This window comes from Dipodomys spectabilis, unplaced genomic scaffold, assembly GCF_019054845.1.
Source record: "Dipodomys spectabilis isolate Male_0828 unplaced genomic scaffold, ASM1905484v1 ptg000098l, whole genome shotgun sequence".
NCBI classification, from domain to species: Eukaryota; Metazoa; Chordata; class Mammalia; order Rodentia; family Heteromyidae; genus Dipodomys; species Dipodomys spectabilis.
Window position 1 is genome coordinate 19118124 of NW_024870775.1, and position 22437 is coordinate 19140560.

General features: G+C 40.1%; 2 protein-coding genes across 2 annotated transcripts in view; one reads left to right on the forward strand and one right to left on the reverse strand.

Annotated features, from left to right (window-relative positions):
- Uhrf2 (ubiquitin like with PHD and ring finger domains 2) overlaps positions 1 to 7222 on the forward strand; it is an 80433-nt gene extending 73211 nt beyond the window's left edge. The window contains exons 13-16 of the mRNA XM_042686605.1: positions 1373 to 1469; positions 1776 to 1933; positions 3416 to 3514; positions 4716 to 7222. Coding sequence (XP_042542539.1) covers positions 1373 to 1469; positions 1776 to 1933; positions 3416 to 3514; positions 4716 to 4862 — 501 coding nt within the window. The 3' untranslated portion in view covers positions 4863 to 7222. The remainder of the gene's footprint in view (positions 1 to 1372; positions 1470 to 1775; positions 1934 to 3415; positions 3515 to 4715) is intronic.
- A 12948-nt stretch (positions 7223 to 20170) lies between these two features.
- Positions 20171 to 22437, reverse strand: part of Gldc (glycine decarboxylase) — a 95703-nt gene continuing 93436 nt past the window's right edge. The window contains exons 24-25 of the mRNA XM_042686705.1: positions 21596 to 21676; positions 20171 to 20869 (exon numbers count right to left, since the gene is read on the reverse strand). Coding sequence (XP_042542639.1) covers positions 20726 to 20869; positions 21596 to 21676 — 225 coding nt within the window. The 3' untranslated portion in view covers positions 20171 to 20725. The remainder of the gene's footprint in view (positions 20870 to 21595; positions 21677 to 22437) is intronic.

Here is a 22437-nt window from a genome sequence, read left to right on the forward strand (position 1 = left end):
TATAAAGGTACTAGGTAGAATATATCTGTTCAAGTCTGACTGTGAGGGGGTTAACAAACTTAGTAATTTAGTCACATAAAATCAAATCTTCTGAAAGCTCACTTCACCTCCAAATTTTGGGAAATGAGAAATTTGGCAATTAGGTTTTTGATTTTATTTTATTTATTTATTTTTTTTGTCGGTCGTGGGGCTTGAACTCTGGGCCTGGGCGCTGTCCCTCAGCTCTTCAGCTCAAGGCGAGCGCTCTACCACTTGAGCTACAGCGCCACTTCCAGTTTTCTAGTGGTTTATTGGAGTTAGGAGTCTCACGGTCTTTCCTGTCCGGGCTGGCTTTGAACCGGAATCCTCAGATCTCAGCCTCCTGAGTAGCTAGGATTACAGGCGTGAGCCACCAGCGCCCGGCTAGGTTTTTGATTTTAAATTGACTCCATTATACAATATTATCCTATATAGTTGAATACTACTATTTTTGTGCTTTGTGATTGAGTCTCACTTTCATATGTAAATGCTTCTTTTCTTAAATGTTCAATCCATCCAGCAAAATACATGAAGATTTCTTATTTAACTCTCTTAGATCTGAAACTTAAGATTATTGTATTATAAAATTGAAATTGTTGTTGTTTTGTTTTGTTTTTGTTGGTCCTGGGCCTTGAACTTGGCCTGGGCTCTATCCCTGAGCTTCTCTGTGCTCAGGGCTAGTGTTGTACTACTTGAGCCTCAGTGCTACTTCCAGCTTTTTCTGTTTATGTGGTACTGAGGAATGGATCCCAGGGCTTCATGCATGCTTGACAAGCACTCTACCACTAAACCACATGGCTTAGCTAGGTGCTGGTGCCTCATGCTTATAATCCTACTTAGTGAGGAGGCTGAGATCTGAGGATTGTGGTTCGAAGCCAGCCAGGGCAGGAAAGTCCATGAGACTCTTATTTCCAATTAGCCTCCAGAAAGCTGAAAGTGGGAACTGTGGCTCAAATGTTAGAGAACTAACATTGAGCAAACTGATACTGAGTTCAAGCCCCAAGACTGGCACGCGCGCAAACACACACACACAAACAAACACACACACACCCCTACCTGACTTTACATGGAATTTGGGATTCTAATAGCCTCTGAATTCTATTTTTTCACACACACACACACACACACACACACACACACACACACACACACACACACACACACACACACACACACACACACACACACACCTGACTTTACATGGAATTTGGGATTCTAATAGCCTCTGAATTCTATTTTTTAATATGGATTTCTCTTGTGTAATTTCTCAGTTTAGATAAAGTATAGATTCTTCCTCCCCACTTTCTTCTCTGAAAGCCACAAATCTAAATTGTCCTTTTCCCCTCCTTACCAGTATCCAGCAGGTTACCCATCAGATAAGGAAGGGAAGAAAACTAAAGGACCATCAAAGAAACAGACCAGTGAAGCCACAAAAAGGCCTATTTCAGATGGTGGGTAACAGTTGCATACTACATATACCAAAAATATACATTTTGCAAAAGAGAGATATTAAGAGAAAAAAAAATAAGATTTGTAAGAAATAAAAAACAAAAGTATTGTCATTACTTTGCAGGGGGAAATGGGTCTATTTATGTATTTTAACAATGTTGGAGCCATGGCAGCATCAAATATAATATTGTAAACTCTATGTGGGTATCTTTCTGCTAAACATTACTGGTACTAGTTAACTCTCATTATTGTGGTGGTTCTAAACAAAACTGTGAACATCTGCTGACATATTCTTAAAATAAATGTAGATGAATGTCCAAGTGCCTCCAAAGTGGTGAAACCATCAGATCCAGCGGAAGCAGTCGAGGCTTTCCAGCTTACCCCACAACAGCAGCGACTAATCAGAGAAGACTGTCAGAACCAGAAGCTGTGGGATGAAGTGCTTGCATCTCTTGCAGAAGGACCAGTATGCAAAGTTTTTTTAAATAATAATGTATTAACAAACAGTAAAAAGTAATTTTCTTACAAAGTATCACACAGTTAGTTAAAATGTGGTCCTATCCAGTTTTTTCATCCAGTGCTACCACCTTTCAGAAGAGTGACTTTGACCGATATGCAAATTGTATATGTAAATTTACATGTTGAATTGAAACCCTTTTGTAGAACTATTTAAAAATAATTTTTTAATGATTTAAAAGTAAAATAAGGAAGCAATGGTGTGGCATAAGCAGTAGAATGCCAGCCTTGAGTAAAAAAAAGTCCTGAGTTCACAGTCCTGAGTTCAAACCCCAGTACTAGCACCAAAACAAAAAAGAAAAGAAAGGAATAAATGTAAATGCCCATACACTTATGTCAAACTTATAAGATTTGTTTTTATTGAATGCCTGAACTTAATAATTCACATTGACGTAGAATTTGGGGAAGAATTTGTGTGTGTGTGTCAGTGTGTGTGTGTCAGTGTGTCAGTGGTGCTTGAACTCTGGGCCTTGGAGCTGTCTCTGAGCTCTTCAGCTCAAGGCTAGCACTCTACCACTTGAGCCACAGTACCACTTCTGGTTTTCTGGTGGATTATTAGAGATAAGTGTGAGCCCACTAGTGTCCAGGTTAAGAATTTTTAATTTATGAAACACAGGCAACTGAATCTAAAACTTACTAGGAGCCGGTCACTAGTGGCTCATGGCTGTAATCCTAGCTACTCAGGAGGCTGAGATTTGATGATCATAGTTCAAAGCCAGCCAGGGCAAGAAAGTCTGTGACACTCTTATCTCCAGTAAATCATCAGAAAACGGGAAGTGGCACTGTGGCTCAAATGGTAGAGTGCTAGCCTTGAGCTGAAGAGCTGAAGGACAGCGCCTAGGCCGAGTTCAAAGCCCACGACTGACAAAAATAAATAAGTAAAATAAAATAAAACTTACTAGAAATTTTGTAATTGTTCAAAATTGTCAAATAGGGAATAGGTCTTAAGTAATATGGTATGATTTTCCAGCCATCAGCAAGAAAACCGAGCAAAACTATAATGTTTTCATCTACTGGAACAACTTATAGAAAAAGACATTATTATGTGATGACCTTGAGACAATGTTTTTGTTAGCTTTTACAGTAGTGAAGATCGAAGCCAATCCACATATGTATTAGGCACTAAGCTACACTCCCAACATTGATTTTTTTTTTTTTTTAATGAAAAATAGCTGAGTGTGTATCCATGTGCACTTGGGAAGCATAGGCTGAACTGAGTATTATGTTCCATAGGGAGACCCTGTCAAAAAGAAAACAAAACAAAAACCTGAAGCAAAAAAGAAAAACAATTATCTTGGAATATGAAATTTAGATGGGTTTCTTCAAGTGTTATTATATAAGTCTGCTTGTCTTAGGTGGTTAAAAGCACTATTTGATTTCCTAAATAGTAAGCATATTAAATGTGACAGAGACTTTTTGGTTGCCATTGTAGAATTTTTTGAAGAAATTGGAACAGTCTTTTATGTGTGTTTGCTGCCAGGAATTAGTTTACCAGCCAGTGACAACAGAGTGCTTCCACAACGTATGTAAAGTAAGTAAAACTTGCCTCTCACTTTCCTGTAACTAATGTTTAAGTTTTTTGCATCTGTCAGTTTTTAGCATATGAATAACATTTTTCCATGAAGGAAAATAGTTATAAAACCTTGCCATTTAAGAGGCATTTAATTTCATCTTGCTAATAAATACATTTTTATTAGACATTAATAGTAATTCTGATATCTATCTATTGAGGTATTCCACTATATTTGGAATTACTGAAAAGGGGTTGAAATGAAACTATAGTATCACTGAGCTTTTATATGTGTGTGTGTGCACACATATACATATATATATATATATATATATATATATATATATATATATATATATATACAAATACACACGTGTATACATGTGTATATATATATAACAGCTTATATATGTTTTATGTATGGCGGTGTAAACTGAAAGTTTTACACTGTGGTTGGCAACTTTCTCTATCAAGTGGTGGTTTTGTATCCTGATCTTAATTCAGAACTTAAGTTTCCAATGTAAGATGGAAGCAGACCTGCATAGGAGTTTGCTAACCTGTATAAGTTCCTGTACAATTATTTTTAGGAGACTCAGTATAAAGTAATTTATAAAATACATAGTTAATTTTAGTTTTAACTTAGATAAAATACATAACTTGGTTTTAAGCAAGAGGATCCTGAATTTTCTTTTTCTTTTCTTTTTGTCAGTCGTAGGGCATGAACTCTATCTAGGCCTGGGTGCTGTCCCTGAGCTCTTCAGCTAAGGCTAGCACTGTACGACTTGAGCCATAGTACCACTTCCAGCCTTTTCTGTTTATGTGGTGCTGAGGACTTGAACCCAGGGCCCCATGCATGTAAGGAAAGCACTCTACTGCTGAGCCACCTTTCCAGACCCTGAATTTTCTTTTTCTTTAGTGCTCTAGGAGAAAACAGGATCAATGTCCAACCTGAAAGATTAGCCAATGGGAAGCATACTACTCTTACTGGATGAGGAAAGTGAAGCACAAAATAGTTAGCTCATTTACCTCAAGTCTCACCATATGCATTGGAGGTAAAACTAAAGCTGTGACTGCCAGGCTTTTCTAGCTATTCTTCCTTACACATTTAGAACAGTCAGGGTTCCAGTTTCTATTAAAAGTATAAGTTGAGTCTTTTTCCCTCATGTTTGACTCACTGATGAAGTTTGGTGTTTGTATGTATGTTTCTTTGTTTTTACCTTAGGATTGCTTGCAGCGCTCCTTTAAGGCCCAGGTTTTCTCCTGCCCTGCTTGCCGGCATGATCTTGGCCAGAATTACATCATGATTCCCAATGAGATTCTGCAGACTCTACTTGACCTTTTCTTCCCTGGCTACAGCAAAGGACGATGATCTGTCTGGCTGTTGTTCCTGGTGGCTTTTGGACAATAAAGAATCTAAATGGGAAGGGAGGGTTGAAGCAACAGTGGACCATATCTCACATTCGGAAGCCACTTCTCCTCTTTCCCACATAGCCATCACCTTGTGTGTGTAGTAAGAGGCCCATTTCTCACCTGTCTTTTAAATATCAAAAGGTAGTTTCTGTGAAAACAACTAGTTTTAATGAGTTAAAAAGTCGAAGCCTCAGCTCTAGTTGATATCCAAATTTTGATTTATTTTGCAACTACCTCAGGACAGAGAAGTTTTATGGGGATTTTAAAAATCATTGAATAAGGACAGAAAAGATTTATGGGGATTTTAGAAATCATTGACTAATTAGTTAAATGAGATTTTAGCTACACACTGCCTCCCAAATATTAGTTGTGCCTGGTTCTTGTCATTTGATTTTACAAAAAAAGATGACACTTGAGATTCTTGGAATGAACGAAGCTTCTGTAGTATGCATAATACTTTTTTTAATGTCCCTTCTTCCATTACAGTGTGTGTTTTGCAAGGTCAGGTTCATTTTAAGCCCATTTTGTGAACGCCATTGTGCTTTTTTTCCTGGTGTTTTATGCAAGTTGACTACTAATAACTAATGAGAACAATATGGATGCATTGTTGCTACATTAGTGTAATGTGGTGTGGTTTTGCAATTCAGAGGTGTTCACATGCTCTAGTTGTAAATGTTCATAAAAAGCCACTTCTGTACTAGTCAAATTGCTTTTAGTGAGTCTAACTAGTGGTTTTACATCTGCAGAGTATTGAGGGCTGTACTGACTTTTGAGAAGAATGAAATTGCTTCATATTGTGATCCTAAATTTTATATTCACTATATTCCTTAAAGTATACCTTAATAAATATTTTATGATCAGAAAATAGCTCACTTTGCTTTACTTCACTGCATTTTCCTGGCTTGTGTTATGGATTTTTACTAATCAATTATTGGTTTTCATTGTGTCTATTAAAACAGACATTTTTACTCTGATTTTAGCAATGAAAACTAGAATGAAGTCTTTTGCGCTAAGAACAAATTTTATCCTCAGCTTTTTTTAAAACTCTAAATGGGAAATATTTCCAAAGTAAGATAGTGACTGTTCTGTTGTATGTAATTTCTAAATTGTGTTCATTTTTAGCATGAGTCCTACCTTATATTTCAGACATGAGAATATTTTCAGACATTGTGCTGTTCTCAATACTGCTGTGTTTTCATCATTGAAGTTTTAGTATGATCAAGTCTTTCCACCTCTATCTTCATGTACACACATATTGGCAATATTTACTGAATATTTGTACTAGTCACTCTCACATTTTACATCAAATGGCAGAATTGTCCTCTGAAGTTTTAGCATCTGGTCATCTTTCCTTCTAAGCTATTATAGGCTCTTGTTCTTTGCTATGTGGCAAACTAGTTCCATTTGATGCTTCTGCATTCAGTTAAATTCAAAATTAGCTTCTGGGAAACACTTAAAGCATCATGATTAATTTGTGACATTCATTCCAATGTCTGTGAGTAGCCCTAAGTGACTGTAAGGGCCACTTACAGATACTGAAATAATTTCTTATTGTGAAGAATCAGAATTTAGTTAAGACTTGTTTAAGTTGAAAATTAATCATTAAATTTGTGTTATCCACTGCTGTATTTCCTCTTGCATTGGTCACACTGAATGACAAGTAGGAAATATCTCCCAGTTTGAGCTACTTGAATTGGTTTAATAATACTGCTTTTATTAGTAAATGACTCATTCTCAGTTATGCTACATATTGTCTTAATTCTTCTATAACATTGTAGATTGGGAAAAAGCCTGATTATAACAACGCATTTGTGTCAGAAATGTCCCAAAGCTAAAAATGTCTTTATCGTTCATGAACTTAAAAAAAAAGTTTTCAAAGTTTCTTTTCACAAATAGTTCAGCTTATACTTAGGAAAAAAGGACTTTCAGAAAACATGAGCGTAGTACCATTGTCAAAACATGCTAAAAAACATTGACAGTAGTTTTCATAGATTACCAAGTACTTACCTAGCAAATGTTCTAATTTCCCTTGTCTCGAATATCATAAATGGGCATTTAATTTTTAGTTGGTTTGTCTGGATCAGGATCCAAATAAAGACCTATCATTGTGATTTTTAAAATCTGTTCATCTCTCAGTCTTCTATCCTCAATCTTAATCTCCTTCCTCACCCTTTACAATTTGTATGTTGAAATTGAATTGTTTTGAAAATTTTCTGACAGAATACATTTAAGTGAAGTCACCTTGTGGTGTAGCTTAACATGATTATATTTTTGTGAATTTTGGTAGTAGAATTAAAGCATGACCAAATTCAGATTTGACTTTTTTTGTTTGTTTTTTGTTTATTTTATTGGCAAGGCATCATAGATAATGTGGTATCCTTTAGGAAGCCCATAGTATCTGGATGTTTCTAAGGCTTAAGTTTAAAGATAAGTCTTTTAAAAATGTGATTTACTTCATTTAGTAGGCTATTATGGACTGAACTTTTTTTTGGTCGGTCATGGGGCTTGAACTCAGGACCTGGGAGCTATCACTGAGCTTTTTCACTGAAGTCTAGCACTCTACCACGTTGAGCCACACACAGCACCATTTCAGGTTTTTTGATGGTTAATTGAAGCTATGAGAGTCTCACAGACTTTTCTGCCCAGGCTGGCTTTGAATTGTGATCCTCAGATTTTAGCCTCCTGAGTAGCTAGAATTAACAGATATGAGCCACTAGTGCCAGGCTCAGCCACTTTCTTTTTGTTGTTGTTGGTCATGGGTCTTGAACTCTGGGCCTGGGCGTTGTCCCTCAGCTCTTAAGCTCAAGCCACAGCACCACTTCCAGTTTTCTGGTGGTTTATTGGAGATAAGAGTCTCATGAACTTTCCTACCTGGGCTGGCTTTGAACTGTGATCCTCAGATCTCAGTCTTCTGAGTAGCTAGGTGTGAGCTAGGCTGAGCCACTTTTTTATAAGTACTGTACCCTAACTGATTGTGCCACTGGAGCTCCAACTTAACCACTTGAAAACAGGGGTTTTTTTTTAACATTTTTTCCCTAATTGCAATAGCTTAAGCCTTTAGTTTTAGAATTCAGTTTTAGGTAATAGAGTTTATTCAGTAAATACATATAACCTTGGGAGTATTAAGATAACCTAAACTTTCTGAAGCTGACAGTATAAGCACATACCCTTAGCTCTTATAGCCTGTATGTGTTTTAACATCTAGGCCCTTAATACACTTATATAAGAGTATAGCTTCAAATTTCATTATAGAGCCTATTGATAAGAAGTAGGAAGCACTCTGTTATTTGTCCATTGCCCCCTATTTTCTCATTAAGGATCAATTCTCTATTCTTCAAGATACTCTTTTTTGTTTTTTGTTTTGTTTTGTTTTGTTTTTGGTCGTGAGGCTTGAACTCTGTGCCTGGGCGCTGTCCCTGAGCTCTTCAGCCCAAGTCTAGTGCTCTACCACTTGAGCCACAGCACCACTTCCAGTTTTCTGGTGGTTAATTGAAGATAAGAGTCTCACAGACTTTCCTATCTGGACTGGCTTTGAACTGTGATCCTCAGATCTCAGCCTCCTGAGTGGCTGGGATTACAGGCGTGAGCCACTGGCACCAGGCCTCAAGATACTCTTGACTTCAGGGAATCAAGCCTAGTTGCCCATTCACCACCAGATTACATTCAAATGTTATTCTTTCTTGCCATCACTTCTAATTGATCCCCACTGGTAGGCCATCAGAATTACTGAAGGCACTGGATACCATGTAACTTGAAACCTAACATGTAATCTGGGTGGATCCTACACATCCAAAAAATAAATGAATAAATTTAAAACCAGTCGCTGGACAAAAGAAACCAACAACTACAGCCAGACATGGTATTACACACCTGTAATCTCAGCTACTTAGAAGATGGAGAGAGGATCATGGTTCAAGGTTTGCCTGGACCCTCTCTGGAAAGCAAACTAAAGGTGGGTGAGGAAACTGGGTGCCAGTGGCTCACACCTATAATCCTAGTACTCAAGAGACTTAGACCTGAGGATTGTAGTTTGGAGTCAGCTAGGCAGACAAATTCTAGAGATTCTTACTTCCAATTAACTAGCAAAAGAACTGAGGTGTGAACTGATAGGATACTAGCCAAATGTGCCTTCACATGAAATATCCAGAAGAAGTAAATCTATAGAGGTTGGTGGTTTGCACTACATTGTAATATATAAAATTGTAATATACTAAATTGTAGTATACCAAATGCTACAAAGTCCTCCTTTAAATGGTTAATTTTTTTTAATTTTTTTTTTTTTTTGGGTCCGGTCGTGGGGCCAGAACTCTGGGCTTGGGTGCTGTCCCACAGCTCTTCAGCTCAAGGCTAGCGCTCTACCACTTGAGCCACAGCACCACTTCTGGCTTTTTTCTTTTTGCTTATGCGGTGCTGAGGAATCGAACCCAGGGCCTCATGCGTGCAAGGCAAGCACTCTACCACTGAGCCACCTTCGCAGCCCCGAGAGTTAATTTTAAATTAAGATCCTTCAACCTAAATACGATTGTAAGAGCAACAGGCAAAACTGATGGACACTGCCAAAATACGAATGTATTGTCAAGTAATTTATATATGGCTGTAACACATTTCATTTATTTATGGCTATTTAGGCTTGGTTTTCAGGGCTTTGCTATTATGAATAAAACTGAACTGTTGCATTTAACTATTAGGAAAACTGACAATTACAAAGAGCATACTTACCATATAACCCACCAATTTTACTAATAATATTTATACCTACAATGTATGAGTTCTGGTTACACTTTTTTTGTCAATTACTTTAGTTTTTAATTCTTTTTAAAGGAGTTGAGTCTCTAGAGGAGCAAAAGAAGCTCAGGGACAGTGCCCTGGCCCTGAGTTCAAGCCTCAGGACTGGCACACAAAAAAATCCTGCGATTATACCTGATAAGCTGGTTAGAGAAAGTTTAGAATGCTGTAAGAAGAACCTAATGGATGATTTTGGTGAGAGATCAGAATGCTGGTAGAAATGTAGATAGTAAAGGTTATACTCATGAGTTTCCATATGGGAATAAGGACTTAATTGGGAATCTGACTAAAATGGCTATTTTTACAGTGACAGGGAATTTTTTTTTTTTTTTTTTTTTTTTTTTGTCGGTCATGGGGCTTGAACTTGGCTTGGGCGCTGTCCCTGCACTCTTCTGTTCAAGGCAAGTGCTCTACCGCTTGAGCCACAGCGCCACTTCCAGTTTTCTAGTGGTTTATTGGAGATAAGAGTCTCATGGATTTTTCCTTCCTGGGCTGACTTTGAACCGTGATCCTCAGATCTCTGCCTCCCGAATAGCTAGGCTTACAGGCATGAGCCACCGGCACCCGGCAATGGCAGAGAATTTGGTTACTTCTTTTTTTCTTGGTCTGAGACCAGGACTCAAACTTGGTACCTGGAGCCACTTTTGCTCATTGGCTAGCACTCTACCAACTGAGACACACCTGGAACCCTTTGGCAGAAAATCTAGATATATGTCTATGCCCAGAGACTTTGTGTGAGGTAGTTGTTTCATAAGGAAAATTTAAAGGTAGGTAAGCATTCCAACAGTTATTGCTGGCTTCTTTTAGCCAAAGTTGCAGTTCCATTGAGAGCCAAAAAGAGGAGGGCACTTACAAAGTGCTGCTGAGGGGGGTACGGTTGCTAAAGCAAGTACTTTGCACTAGGACAGTAGAAAAGATGAGGGCATCTCCGCAATCTTACACCCATCTGAGACTTTCCAGTAAGAAAAACCCCACTGCAAATAGATCCCTTAGGAAAGCAAACACAGCTTTGGTTGCAGATATGGTGGAAGCTGGGAAACAGCTTCCACTGGCAGCAGACTGGCATCCTCGCCTTGTGATTTTGAATTATCAGGTATGCAGGAGGCAAAAGTTATATAATGGAGCTTTCTACTAATGTTGGGAAGTAAGGCTTGGGCAGCATCGTCAGAATTCCTACAGGGTAAGTCATTAAATTCATTAAAGCTATTAGAGTGAAAGCTGTAGTTTAGACCCAGATTGCCAGGAATGTGGAGCATCTGCAAGAAGCGACCAGGAAGTGAGTAGATAAGCCTGATTGGTCATGTGGGTTTTAGATAGCAAGTCTGTGGAGGAGATACCTTGTTACTTGATTTTATGTGAAAAGCAACTAGTGACGTGATTTAAATACTCAGTGTTCTGTTGTAATTAAAAGTTCTTGCTGGGTGCTAGTGGCTTAGCACCTGTACTCCTAGCTACTCAAGAGGCTGAGATCTGAGGATCTTGGTTCAAAGACAACCCAAGCAGGAAGCTCTGTGAGATGCTTATCTTCAGTTAACACCAAAAAGTTGGAAGTAGAACTGTGGCTCAAGTGGTAGAGCACTAGCCTTGAGCTGAAGAGCTGAAGGACAGCGCCCAGGCCCAGAGTTCAGGCCCCACGACCGGACCAAAAAAAAAGAATGGTAATGTACACTGGGAATGTGACTTAGTTGGGTAAAATGCTTGCCTAGCATACATGAAGCCCTGGGTTCAATTCCTCAGTACCACATAAACAGAAAAGGCTGGAAGTGGCGCTGTGGCTCAAGTGTCTCAAGTGGTAGCAAAAGAAGCCCAGGGACAGCCAGGTGGCTCACACCTGTAATCCTAGCTACTCAGGAGGCTGAGATCTGAGGATCACAATTCAAGGCCATCCCATAAGACTCAGCTTCAATTAACCACCAGAAAACCAGAAATGGTGCTGTGACTCAAAGTAGTAGAGCTGACCTTGAGCAAAAGAGTTTAGGGACAGTACCCAAGCCAGACAAAAAATAAAAAGTTAGGCTTTATTGCTACACTTCCTAAAATGACATCATCTGATACTAAGTCAGACTCAAGAGAGCACAAATCTGTCAAAACCTGTCAACACTCCCAGTTGCCGTAGTTCTTAACAGCACTCAGTATTTTTAGCCATTCTAATGTATAGGAATCTCAATATGGATATATTTTTTATTTTCCAAAAAGCTAAATGTGGTCATCTGTTCATGTATTTGTTTTTGCAGGGTTTTTGTTTTTTTTTTGCCATCCTATCAAGTATGTGTTGAAATCTTTTGTCCATTTTCTGATTAGATTGTTTCTTAGTTTTTCATGTATTCTGAATATTAGCTTGCTCTGTCATAGGTGTCTACAACTATTCTTTCCTTTGTTCTTAATTTATAATCTCTTGTTCTCATTTATAGGGCTATTTTTTTTTTAGTTTCCCCTTTATCTGAGCATTTAAAATATACTTAGTTCAGAGTTCTTTTAAAAGTTCCTCCCAATTCTACTTTCATAAGAATTCTATGATAGGCCAGGTGCCAGAGGCTCATGCCTGTAACCTAGCTACTCAGGAGGCTGAGATCTGAGGATCACAGTTCAAAGCCATCCCAGGCAGGAAAGTCCCTGAGATTCTTATTTCCAATTAACGACCAGAAAACTGGAAGTGGCACTGTGGCTCAAGTGGTAGATCACTAGCTGTGAGCTGAGGAGCTGAGGGATAGAGCCCAAGCCCAGAGTTCAAGCCCCATGACCAACCAAAAGAAAAAAAAAAAATTCTGCAATTTACTAGTACTTAAACATTGAATTTGATTGCCTTTTATTGATATTCATATTTTTCAAGTTCATCTTCTAAAGAAGTTTTCTTATTAGAGGGTTTTGTTTGTGTCTTGGATATGTATATAACTGTTCCCTTTGGAGGGACTGTTAGATGTTTCTGCTGGGCCTTGTATGTGTTTCTAAAACAGAACCCAATGATCTGTTTGAGTGGACTCCTTCACTATACAGACAGAACAAGTTAGCTTCTGCATTTTCATGCAGCCAAACCTCTTTTTAAATGACTTAGTTTCAACCCATGGTCTGAGACAAAAATGTGTGTCCCCCTATGAGCCTGGGCAAGTATCAACTGTCTTTTCAGTCCTCATATTGGAGCAGGGATTTGACAGTTCTAAATGTGTCCCATTTTTCCTCCGTATTGTCTGTATAATATCTATCCCCTGATGTCACCAAACCCCCTGACCACCAAAGGCCTATTTCCTGTCCTGGTACCTCTACACAGGCCCCATGGTTTAAAGTTATGTGGGTTCCCTCTTGTTTTCTGCCACCTGGAAGCTTCCTTTCTTCCTTTAAACTTGTTTTCTTTTATGTTTTTCAAAGGGCTGTTTGGTATTTTTTAATAGTTTTTTTTCTTTTGATTTATTTTTTGTTTATGTGGTACTGAGGAATCAACCTCAGGGCTTCATGCATACTAGGCAAGCATTCTACCAGTAAGCCAGTTTCTCAACCCTAAACTGGTTTTAATTAAGGGAAGAGGGGCATTTCATCAAGATGTCTTTGGAACACCAATAGGGATAGTTGCTAGATCTGTTTAGTCTATATATAAGAAAGAAGCTGAGTTCTGTCAGTATTTTTCACATACTACTTTACCCTTTCAACCCTGGTAAATATCTATTTTACCAGCAAGATGAGGTTTCAGAGTAAGCCATTTGCCCTAAATCACAGATAATCGGTAAGTGGGTCTAAGAACTTAAACTCAAGATTTTATTTTTCACTAAATTTTCTACCTTACCATATGGTTTGATGTGTAATCAAGTACTTACTTTTTAAAATATCTCCTTTTACCCTTTGATAACCAAGTTGGATGCTGTTCCAAGGAAAATTAATGTGTACTCTGACTAAATTTCACCTAAAACTACCTAAAAATTATGGTTGTATGTGTTACAAGCCATGATAATCATAAGCTGCATTCCTCAATAGAACTCATTTCTGGAAAATAATGAAATTATTATCCTTGTCCCAGAATTGCCTCATGCTCTGAAGCATTAAAACTTCAGATTGACAGTACTTCCCTGAATGACAGAGCAGTGCCAGACTAGAGATTGGTCTTGGATGAATCAGAGAAAGTGTTGCTATTTAACCCTCCACTTAAACTTCCTCAAATGGCTACCAGCCACATACTACACTCAATTGCTTTCGGTAACTTTGTTTAACTGTTTGCTTCCATGGAAGGTATTTTCCTATTTTTTTTATTTTATTTAAATCAAAACAGTTTCTTTTAACCAGTAAAGTTTCATCTAGATTTTCTATTTGAAGGAACCTTGATACTTCTTTTTTTTTTTTGGTCAGTCATGAGGCTTGAACTCTGGGCCTGGGCGCTGTCCCTCAGCTCTTCAGCTCAAGGCAAGCGCTCTACCACTTGAGCTACAGCACCACTTCCGGTTTTCTGGTGGTTTGTTGGAGATAAGACTCTCAAGGACTTTCCTGCTCTGGCTGCCTTTGAACCACGATCCTCAGATCTCAGCCTCCTAAGTAGCTAGGATTACAGGCGTGAGTCACCGGCGCCCGGCACCTTGATACCTCTGTGTAGTCTATGATAGAGAAAATGTCTTGAATGCAAGCAAGTTCGCTTTCTTCCCCATTTTCCCCATTCTTAATGCCAAATAGTTTTGGAGTTGGATGTTTTGTTTGTTTTTGGTCAGTTGTGGGGCCTGAACTCTGGGCCTGGGCTCTGTCACTGAGCTCTTCAGCTCAAGGCTAGCACTCTACCACTTGAACCATAGTGTTCTGTTTTGATTTTTTTTTTTTTTTTTGGGTCCAGTCATGGGGTCTGAACTCTGGACCTGGGCGCTGTCCCTCAGCTCTTCAGCTCAAGGCGAGCGCTCTACCACTTGAGCCACAGTGCCACTTCTGGCTTTTTTCTTTTTGCTTATGCGGTGCTGAGGAATCGAACCTAGGGTCTCATGCATGCAAGGCAAGCGCTCTGCCACTGAGCCACCTTCCCAGCCCCTAGGTTGGGTCTTTTTTAAATAAAGAATGGTTGCTTTTAGTTCTCCTTTGGTTGCTGGCTTTTCCTGCAGTGAGTTTCGGGTGGAATCAAGTTCTCCACAGCAGTGGAGAAAGTTTGAATGTTTTTAGGATGACTGACCTCCTTTCTGGGTGCCTTTGGATCCTACCCTGTTTTCTGAGTTTGTTTCTGGCTTTTATATAAGGAACTTAACTCTCTAGTCTCACCAAGCTTTTTGTTTCTCTAGATAGTCTTCAAAAGTGCTTTTGTAGAAAAAGAAAAGTGTCACAACTAGATGTATACAAATATTTTTACTAATAGAAGCGTAAGTCAGGCACTAGTGGTTCACACCTGTAATCCTAGCTACTGATGAGAACTGAGGATCAGGTTCGAAGCCTGCCCAGCGAGGAAAGTCTATGAGACTCTTATCTCCAATTAACTGCCAAAAAGCTGGAAGTGGAGCTGCAGCTCAAGGGGTAGAGCACTAGGCTTGAACAAAGAAGCTCAAAGATAGTGCTCAGACCAGTTTTAAGTTCCAGGACAGGTAGAAAAAAAGAAACATATCGAAGTATAAGAAACACCACTAAATTAGAGTACAACCGAACACAAACCCCACTCACGTTTCTGTCAGTTGCAAGTTATTTTGGTTCAGTTCTGTTTAAAAACAGAAAAATGCTGTAGCCAAGCACTGATAACTCACGCCTATAATCTGAGCTACTCAGAAGGCTAAGACTTGGAGGATAGTGGCTCAAAGCCAGTTCAGGCAGAAAGTCTGTCTCCAACCAGCAAAATGCCAGACTAGAAGCATGGTTCAAAGGGTAGAATGCCAGCCTCCCCAAGAAAGCTATTCTTAAATTCTGAATTCAGAAATTACAGGCAACCACTTGTTTATTTATTTTGCTTATTGCCCATTGAACCCATGGCCTTGTGCATCTGAACAAGTGTTCTGCATGGAACCACATCTCCAGCCAGCTTATCATGCAGCTGAGAAATCAATTTGTAAAAAGAAGAAAATCATGAAAATCGTGATCTTTGCACTGATATAGGTTCAAAATCAATCTCTTGTTTTGTGAATTTGTGACAATTTCTCCTATAGGAACAGTGATAAAGAAGAAAGGGGGCGGATACCAGGCTGGCTTTCAAAGCCAATTAAAATACTTCACAGCATTGCTTTGCCAGTTGGAGACACCAGATATTCCCCTTCTCCAAACTGATGACATTTGCTAAACAAATGGAGTGGGGAATCAGATATCAGAAACATAGCCTCTAAAATATCAGGACTATGTCTCCATCCCAAGGGGGATTTCTCTCTGAGAGGTAAGATATGGGAAAACTCCCAATGAAAGGAACAATTTTTTTTCATCTCTATTTTTATTTATTTATTTATTTTGCCAACCCTGAGGCTTGAACTCAGGACCTGGACACTGTCCCTGGGCTTCTTTTCAAGGCTAGTGCTTCCAGCTTTCTGTTTATGTGGTATTGAGGAATCAAACCCAGGGCTTCGTGCATGCTAGGCAAGCACTCTACCACATTCCCAGCCAGAGTAATGATTTTGATGGCTAGGAATTTGGGCTTAGGAAAGTGGGCCAATGGCTGGGGGACACACTCCTTAAACAGAAAGATGACAGGAGCATAACAGAGGATGAAGTGAGGGATCAGAGTGATATGAACTGAAGTGAAGGAAGAAACAAGGAAAGGCATCGTGGGGTGACCCAGTGGACAAGGAGGTCCTCCAGCTGCCACCCTGGGTCACTATAATGATCCTCGGAAATTGCTACTGCTCCTTGTCTCAAAATTTGCTGCTGCATGAACTTACTTTTCAACTTTACAGACATTCCCTTCCCTGCCTCTGACCTCCATACCCCAGGCCTCAGATCTAGATACTTTGTTTTTGGTTTTGGTTTTTTTGGGGGGGGGTCCAGTTGTGGGGCCTGAACTCTGGGCCTGGGCGGTGTCCCTCAGCTCTTCAGCTCAAGGCTAGTGCTCTACCACTTGAGCCACAGCACCACTTCCGGTTTTTTTTTTGTTTTTGCTTATGTGGTGCTGAGGAATCGAACCCAGGGCCTCATGCATGCAAGGCAAACGCTCTACCACTGAGCCACCTTCCCAGCCCAGATCTGGATACTTTGTATAGTTTCCTTGATTCCCTGGATACTTTGTATAGTCTCCTTGATTGACCAGTCCTGTTGCCTACCTGGTTTTGGAACAAACCAAAAGGGCTTCATCTCACTGCTGGTAAGAGTGAGCCCCACAGGGAAAAGTGCAAGGCCAAAGTGCCAGGACTCCCACTGTGAGCAGCTGCAGGAGCCCCAGCAAGGCAAAGGGGGTTTCTTTCAAAATGGTAAGGTCTGCTTTTCAAGCACTAAGGATGTAGCTCTGTGGTAAATAAAGCACTGTGATCCTGGGCTTAAGAAAATAAAACAGAGGGAAGGGGTGACATTCTCCAAAAAGAAATGTCTTCTTTAACTGACTAATAAAACTGTAACCCTTTATACATTACCATTATAATAACAATTAAAAAATTGAAGCCAGGTGCTGGTGGCTCACAAGTGTAATCCTAGCTACGCAGGAGGCTGAGATAGGAGAATTGCTGTTGGAAGCCAGCCCAGGCAGTTAAGTCTGTGACTCTTAGATCCAATTAACCACAAAAAGGCTGGAAGTGATGCTGTGGCTCAAAGTGGTACAATGCTAGCCCTGAGTGAAAAACTCAGTGCCCAGGGCCTGAGTTCAAGCCTCATGACCAACAAAAATAATAGATAAAAATAATTTGGGTAGTGGATACAAGGTCAACAAACTTTAGCCATTAAGAGCCATCACTTAAAGACAGGAGTTTGTGGAAGAGTCTCCGTGATATGAAAGCTGCCATTCCTTTACCTGAAGGACACTGGCTGTCAAATGACGCTTGAGTCCTTCATCCTTGATAGAGAGCACTGTTTCCCGTCTGCATGAAAAGAGCCAGCTGATAAAAGTTGAAAACTGAAATATTAGCACTTCTACTGGTTCACAGAGCATTGGGACGAACTCTCTGGAACTGGCCAGGATCAGAGAGCCATGGGCATAGAGGTTACATGGGCTTCTATGTTGGACTGAGAACCTTCCATATTTATCCCATAGGTGAGTGTTCCAAGAAGCCCTTGTGATCTCTTCCAGGTGGATAAGGCTTGAGTCTAGGGCCATGAAAAACAGGAAATCTGTTCAACATGTTGTTTATCTTAGATTCCTTGTCTTTAAAACTCTGAAACTGCTCAAAAGGCACAATCTGTACAACTTTGTACTTGATATATCATTGTATTATATACCTAAAATGGCTAAGTGCCAAATTTCATAAGACGTACAAAATATTTTAAAAATTGGGGTCATATACTACAAAAAGCTACCAGAGGCTTTGCATTTTGTACATAACCTTTTCTTTTTTTTCTTTTTTTGCCAGTCCTCAGGCTTGAACTCTGGACCTGGGCACTGTCCCTGAGTTCTTTTACTCAAGGCTAGCACTCTACTACTTGAGCCACAGTGCCACTTCCAGCTTTTTATGTAATTAATTGGAGATAAGAGTCTCACAAACTTTCCTGACTGGGCTAGCTTTGAACTGTGTGATCCTCGGATCTCAATCTCCTGAGTAGCTGGGATTACAGCTGTGAGCCACCAACTGTAACTTTTTTTAAATAGTACTGGGCTTAGGGCTTCCTTCTTGTTAAGCAAGAGCTTATGAGCTATGCTTGGCTTTTTTGTTTGCTTTAGACATGCTCTTATGCTTTTGCCAGGGTGATGGTGGCCTTGGATCATGACATAACCCTCTTACCTGTGCCTTCTAAGTAGCTGGGTCCATAGGCCAGTCATGGGGCCTGAACTCTGGGCCTGGGCGCTGTCCCTCACAAAGTAGTAAAGAACTGGTGTTGGCTTCAATTATTTCTTTTCAAATGTAAGTACTTCCTGAGAAGGAACCACTCTGTGCTCTGATGGCAAGTCTGTCCTGAGAGAAAGATTTCCAGCTCAGGAAGGACAGAGGCTCCAGGTTTGCAGTTACCATGGCAGCGTGGTATCCTGTTTGGGCTGGCAGGCACTGGAGCTGGTCAGCCACCGTTCAGATTCCAGCTCTCATTCTCACCAGATGTGTGACTATGGGCATCTCTCCACACCCTCTTTCCTTGTGTAAAAGTGGGAGACACTCCAAACATTTAGAATACTACTCAAGATGCCCTCAAAGGGAGCTGGCAAGATGGCTCAGTGGTAGAGTTCTTGCCTTGTATGCATGAGGCCCTGGGTTCGATTCCTCAGCACCACATAAGCAGAAAAAGCCAGAAGTGGTGCTGTGGCTCAAGTGGTAGAGCACTAGCCTTGAGCTGAAGAGCTGAGGGACAGTGTCCAGGCCCAGAGTTCAGGCCCCATGACTGGGGAAAAAAAAAAAAAAAAAGATGTACTCAAAGAAGATCATTATTTAAAAAAGGATCCCATTACTTTCCTGCTGCTTGGTGGAATAAAATAAGTGGATCCCTTGCAGAGAATCCAATAAAGCATTCAGGTCTTTTGTCTAGCTGTCTAGCATAGGAGTAACACTGAGGATTGCTACTCAAGGAACAAGGTAATCAGTGTAAGAGCGATTACTCAATTAACAAGCATTTGCTATTTCTGGCAGAAAAGTTATTGTTTGTAGGCTTGCTTCTCTAGTAGGTAACCCAAATATAAGAACTCACACTGCCTTGCGGCAATCTGAATGGGCAAAATGTAAGTTGCTAGATAGACTTCTTAAGCTCTGTGAAAGAAGCATAGTGGATGGAATCTGTCTTTTTCCTTTGTTCTTTCCCTTTTCTTTATCTAGGAAGGCCACACATATGCCTGGATGTGTAATAGTTATCTTCAGATCATCAGGATGAAAACCACATGCAAAAGCAGGCAGAATAGCACCAGCTCTTGGTGTTACTTCTGGATTGGTAAGTGAGAAAAAGGAAACTGCTACTTGGCTGCTACTTCACTGGATTCTGTAGATGAGTTTTAATTACATGCACCCTAACACAAATATAATAAAAAGGACCAAAGGGAACTTCACTGATGACCAGTTCATAAACCAGTCAGAGGCAAAATATCATCTAACAATAGCCTAAGGGATTTTATGTGTATATGTATATGTTAGTGCGTGCACATACACACATGCACATGCTGGTGCACACTGGGTACTGGGGCTTGAATTGTTTGGGCAGTGCCCCTTAGATTTTTCGCTCAAAGCTGGTACTCTACCACTTGGGCCACTGATCCATTTCTGGCTTTTTGGTGGTGAATTGGAGATAAGAGTCACATGAACTTTCCTGCTCAAGCTGGCTTCAAACATTGATCCTCAGATCTCAGCCTCCTTAGTATAGGATCACAGGTGTGGGCCACTGCCTCCTGGCCCAGGCTACAGGTTGCTGCTGCCCTTTAGTTCCTTCCAAATTTGGGCCATGAAAGAAGTCAAAATAATAAAAGTGGAGAGCAATTTTCAAATTGAATTTTTTTATTAGAATACTAATACATGCAGATAAAAAACAAAAAACAAAAAAAAAAACCACCCACAAAGAAAGAGGAAAATACTCCAAAATGCTATTACAGATTAGGCAAATTAGTCAGGAATGAGAGTTCCCTCAATGTGTACAAAATGTAAACATTTGCCCTGGGAATTCCTGCAGATGGCCCAGTCCACAAGGACTTATTTGGAACAAAAAGATGTCTATTGAATCTCTAGTAAGGCTAACATTTGCAAACTTCTCACATTTGAAAGTTAAAATTGCTAGCACATCCATACTTTCCTACACAAAAAAATGAAATGGTTCCCAATCAAGGCAACTAGAATATCACCTGGTACATGTGGAAGCAAAGTATGGAAGACAATCAATTTGCTGCCACGCACTAAGGCTACCTTTATTTACATTTACCTCACCAGAGATTACAAAAATATACAGTATATAAACCCCTACTGAGGCTTGGGAGACAAAGTATTTCTTGCTTATAGCAAATGTTCCAGTGGATGGCATCAAATCAGTCTCTGAACTTAGCGAGAGGGGCAGGGGGAGGGAGGTCTAAGAAGAAGCCCTTTTTTGTTCAGAAAATGGGGATTCATAAACTTCCATGGGTGGGCAGGTACAAACCAGGTGCTGATCTCCATATATGTCATCAATCCGAGCAATGGTGGGCCAGAATTTGTTCTCTGGTTTCACAAAGGGCTGGAAAGGACGAAAGATGGAAATGTTGTAGAACGTTCTGTGTTTCTCTTGGGGGCAAGGAGGCTAGTTACAGTGATAGTCCCACAGCCCCAGATACCATCAGTCTAACAATGACTAAAAGCTGCACTGTCAAAAAAAAGAAAATCCAACCTTTGAGCACTATTACTATGCCTCCCAGACTTCAGGGAGAACTTTCTCCCACTAGGCATTGGAATGCATAATGCATATGGCCCTTGAGGCGATCTCCCTGTTGGATGTAGTAGACGACACACTAATACACCTGATGGGAACACCTATTCTATTTTTCTCCTCCATGTTCCTGTGCCCAGTGTTGATGCTCTGACTGACCTCTGACCCCTGAATGCCAATTGCTTTGCTTCCCCCTCCCCGCCCCCACCCTGAACTCAGCCTGGGCACTATCCCTGAGCTCTTTCGTGCTCAAGGCTAGTGCTCTACCACTTTGAGACATAGCTCCACTTCTGGTTTTCTGATAGTTAACTGGAGATAAAGAGTCTCCAGGTCTCATGCCCCTCAGATCTCAGCCTCCTGAGGCATGAGTCACCAGTCCCCAATGCTTTGCTCTGTTATTGATCATGATTTACATTTCTCAAGATGGCCTATGTATGGTTTCTATTATGACTGTAACAGGGGGAACCTCTAAGGCGAGCAGGTGCCTACGCAAGGGAACATCATGACAATGGACTCTTTCAGCCTCAGTGAACTTACAAGTGGGAATGCTGCCACCTCTCTGGAATATGGCCGGTCCCAGTGGGAGGATGTGACGCAGGTCAAGGAGTGTGGAGACATCTGAGACAGGGATACAGACGGCAAGGGGTCAGACCAATGTGCTGTCCCCTCCCCCACTTACCTCAACCACTGAGCTTCCGCCAGAAGCTTAAATTTGGGGGAAGGAGGTAAAGGAAATCTTTTCATGGTAAACTTCTTCAAACAGTGAAAAAGTAGAGTAATAATACACTGGATAAATCCACCACGTAGCAGCAAAGCCAATAGAGCATTTTATATTTGGTTTACCTTTTAAAATACTAAAAATATCAAAATAGTAAAGTAACAAATAAATACAATGATAAATATTAGACACTGCAAGTTGACTACATATCCCCTCTTCTACAATTCATTGCCTGCTTTCCTTTCTCCTCAGTGACAAACATTATTGGAACTTGCTCTTCTTATGTTTTATTCTATGTACATGTAAGTAAACAGCATATGTTAGTTCAGCATACTTTGAAACCTATTTATCTATAAGTATCATGATCTTCGAGATTGCCATATTTTAAGACTCAGCAATATCTAGGATGAAAAGAAATATATGTGACAATAAAAATACACATACTTCTGAGTGCTGGTGGTGCATGCCTGTAATCCTAGCTACTCAGGAGGGGTGCTATGTGAGGATCATTCATGGTTTGCAGATAGCTCAGGCAAGAAAGTCTATGAGACTCCAGTAAATCACCAAAAGGCCAGAAGTGACTTATCTCCAATAAATCACATACCCCAAAAAAGTCAGAAGTAGAGCTATGGCTCAAGTGGTAGAGCACTAGATTTGAGCA